The sequence below is a fragment of the Helobdella robusta genome (genome assembly GCF_000326865.2).
Source record: "Helobdella robusta unplaced genomic scaffold HELROscaffold_8, whole genome shotgun sequence".
NCBI lineage: Eukaryota > Metazoa > Annelida > Clitellata > Rhynchobdellida > Glossiphoniidae > Helobdella > Helobdella robusta.
Window position 1 is genome coordinate 2,073,787 of NW_008705459.1, and position 3,005 is coordinate 2,076,791.

Here is a 3,005-nt window from a genome sequence, read left to right on the forward strand (position 1 = left end):
TAACTGTGATACTCAGATATGTTCTCATTGATGGTGAAATTAAAGAACGATTTTTAACTTTTGTTGACATCTATGCTCATAACGCTCAAAATCTGGAGCAAGTGATACTAGACGTTTTGAAGAAATGGGGGTTAGATATCACAAAATGCAGGGGACAGAGTTACGACAATGCTTCTAACATGTCTGGCAGATACTCTGGCTTGCAGGCGCGAATCAAGGCACACAGTCCCAATGCAGTTTACATTCCCTGCTCTAGCCATAGCTTAAATCTAGTTGGTAATTCGGCTGCAGAATCGTCGCTTTCAGCAGTATCATACTTTGACTTTATTCAAAACGTTTATGTGTTGTTCTCATCATCCACACACAGGTGGAACATACTTAAAAGTCATCTAGTCAAAAGTGGATGCACCATAAAGAAAGTATCGGACACAAGGTGATCAGCTAGAGCGGATGCAGTGTTTGCATTGCATCAGAACAACATTGGTATTCAGGAAGCTCTTCTTCAAGCAGCCGAAGATCGTGATCAGAAGGCGTTTGTAAGAAATGAGGCTAATGCTCTTGCTAATAAAATGGATCTTTTTGAGACTGCATTGATGACTGTTCTTTGGGATACAATTTTACAGCGGATGAATGCAACCAGCAAATCTCTGCAAAATTCAAATTTATATCTTGATTCTGGTTTAAATCATCTAGAATCACTGAAGCTTTTTATTAACAATGAAGTCCGAAACGATTTCACTCGTATTGAAAATCTAGCAGCATTACTTATTAACGAGGATCTGAAAGACTGTAAATATCAAGATGAAGTGAGCCGCAAGAAAAAGCGAAAACCGTTTTCTGGTGAAAGCAATGAAGCGGAAGTTATTTTAACTGGTTGTGATAATTTTATTGTTAACACAGTAAACGCCATTTCTGATAAATTGATCACGGAACTTGATCACAGAATCGAAGCATACAAAGGTATACATGATTTGTTCAGTCTATTTTTCAAGGACAAGGTAGATGACATGAACACAAAGATCTGATGCCGCTGGCGATGAAATCAAACAGTTTTTGCATTTCGCTAAGGAAGAAGGCGCAAAATCTGCGGTAGAGATATACCAGCTTATAGTGGTGGGTGGACTACAATGTACATTTCCCAATGTGGAAACCCTTCTAAGAATCTTTCTCACCATTCCTATATCAAACGCAACTGGAGAACGGTCATTTTCTGTGTTGAAAAGGGTCAAGAATTACTTGCGGAATTCCATCAGCTAATGTAAGCTGGGAGATTTGTCTATTTTATGCATTGAATCAAAGGAGACATTAGAATACGATTTTAATGCGCACATTGACTCCTTCGCGAAATTGAAGAGCAGGAAAAAAGTTATATAACTGTAATAAACTGACAATTGTAATTTCTAACTAGTATCTATAGCTGTAGTATCTATGCATGTTAAATAATACATGGGTATGAATGTTCTAACTATTGCTGTATTATGATCATTGATCGTCTTATAGGCGAGAGGGCCCCAAATTGGTCGTGCGCCTAGGGCCACAGTTTTTGTAAATACGCCTCTGGCTGGGATGAAATGTTGTGGTCTGTCGTCTCAAATTTGAAGATGATTTCTGTTCTCCCATGCAATCAGGAAATGGTTGAATATTTAACCGCCATAGATGAGATGAGCCTATTTTGTTAGACCCAAACTTGTTTTATTCTTTAATTTCTTGAGGTCAAATTGTTATATTTTTCTTCAACAATAATTTGAACATTTCTTAAGTATATGGAATTATTTGGAAGTAAAAATTACAAGCCATGCAAACAAGTTGAGAATGTTGGTTGGTTAATTGATTGGTTGGTTGTTTGTTTGATTGATTGATTGATTGATTGATTGATTGATTGATTGATTGATTGATTGATTGATTGATTGTTTGATCGATCGATCGATCGATCGATTGATTGATTGATTGATTGATTGATTGATTGATTGATTGATTGATTGATTGATTGATTGATTGATTGATTGATTGATTGATTGATACGGCGTAGAATAATGTACTGACTGTGTAAATAAATAATGTTAAAGACGATTCATTTTTTGGAGTTTACTTGCATTTTTTCAGCCATTTCTCAGCTGCATATAATTGAATCAAAAGATGTCGCCTGCTTCATTGTATCCTCATATTTTCAAGGCATCTGTTTTCAAAAAAGTACACGCGATGAAATAATTAAAATTAGCTGGCAATAAAAATAATAGGATGAATTTTTCGGTAAATAACGGTAAATACCATTGTTGAATAGTTTTATATAAATGAAATGATCTTCCTTACAACATTTCCAACCTATTTTATGTATGTGTTGCGCAGAGAGGGCAGGCACGCTTTTTAAGAAGGGTCATGTTCAAGTGTTCCTACTACATCAAAAACTTATTCCTACTACATCAAAAACTTAAACTAGATTTTCTGAACAGAATTCCAAAATCAAGTGAAACATAAACGAAATATTGAATATTGATTATATGACTATTGATATTGACCATATATTATATAACAAGTGGTTATGGCTCTCATAAGAAAGTACATCTGTTAAATAAAATTGAGTTGAAATAAAATACTGATCAGTAAGAACATTCTTGAAAATTTAACGTGATAAACAGTAGAAATAAATCGATGATTTTTGGCATAAGGACGCCATGATATATAAGTTTCAGCTAAGGGGCAAATGAGGGGTTTGTCCACACCACAGAGAATAGTCTTTACGCTACTGGGTTCAGTGGTGTAACTTGAAGGATGGTGGGGGCACTTTCAAGAGGATGGCTGGCTGGCATTTTTTTCAAAACAGTCTGACGTCGAGATTTTATATCTAATGCACTTTTTACAATTTTGAAAAATTTGTAGCTGTGGGAAAAATTTATTCAAAATTTTTATCTACTTTGCTTATTTCATTAACAGAATTGACGGTCTTGAAACATCAAAGCATTAATAATAATAATAAAATAAATAATAATAACAATAATAATAATAAT

The 3,005-nt window shown here is 34.6% G+C and overlaps 1 protein-coding gene across 1 annotated transcript in view; it reads left to right on the top strand.

Annotated features, from left to right (window-relative positions):
• Positions 1 to 2,475, top strand: part of HELRODRAFT_165515 (hypothetical protein) — a gene marked incomplete at both ends in the record, with an annotated part of 3,252 nt that extends 777 nt beyond the window's left edge. Inside the window, one exon of the mRNA XM_009032080.1 lies at positions 2,347 to 2,475. Within this exon, the coding sequence (XP_009030328.1) occupies positions 2,347 to 2,475 (129 nt within the window). The remainder of the gene's footprint in view (positions 1 to 2,346) is intronic.
• Between the last annotated feature and the right edge of the window lie 530 nt (positions 2,476 to 3,005).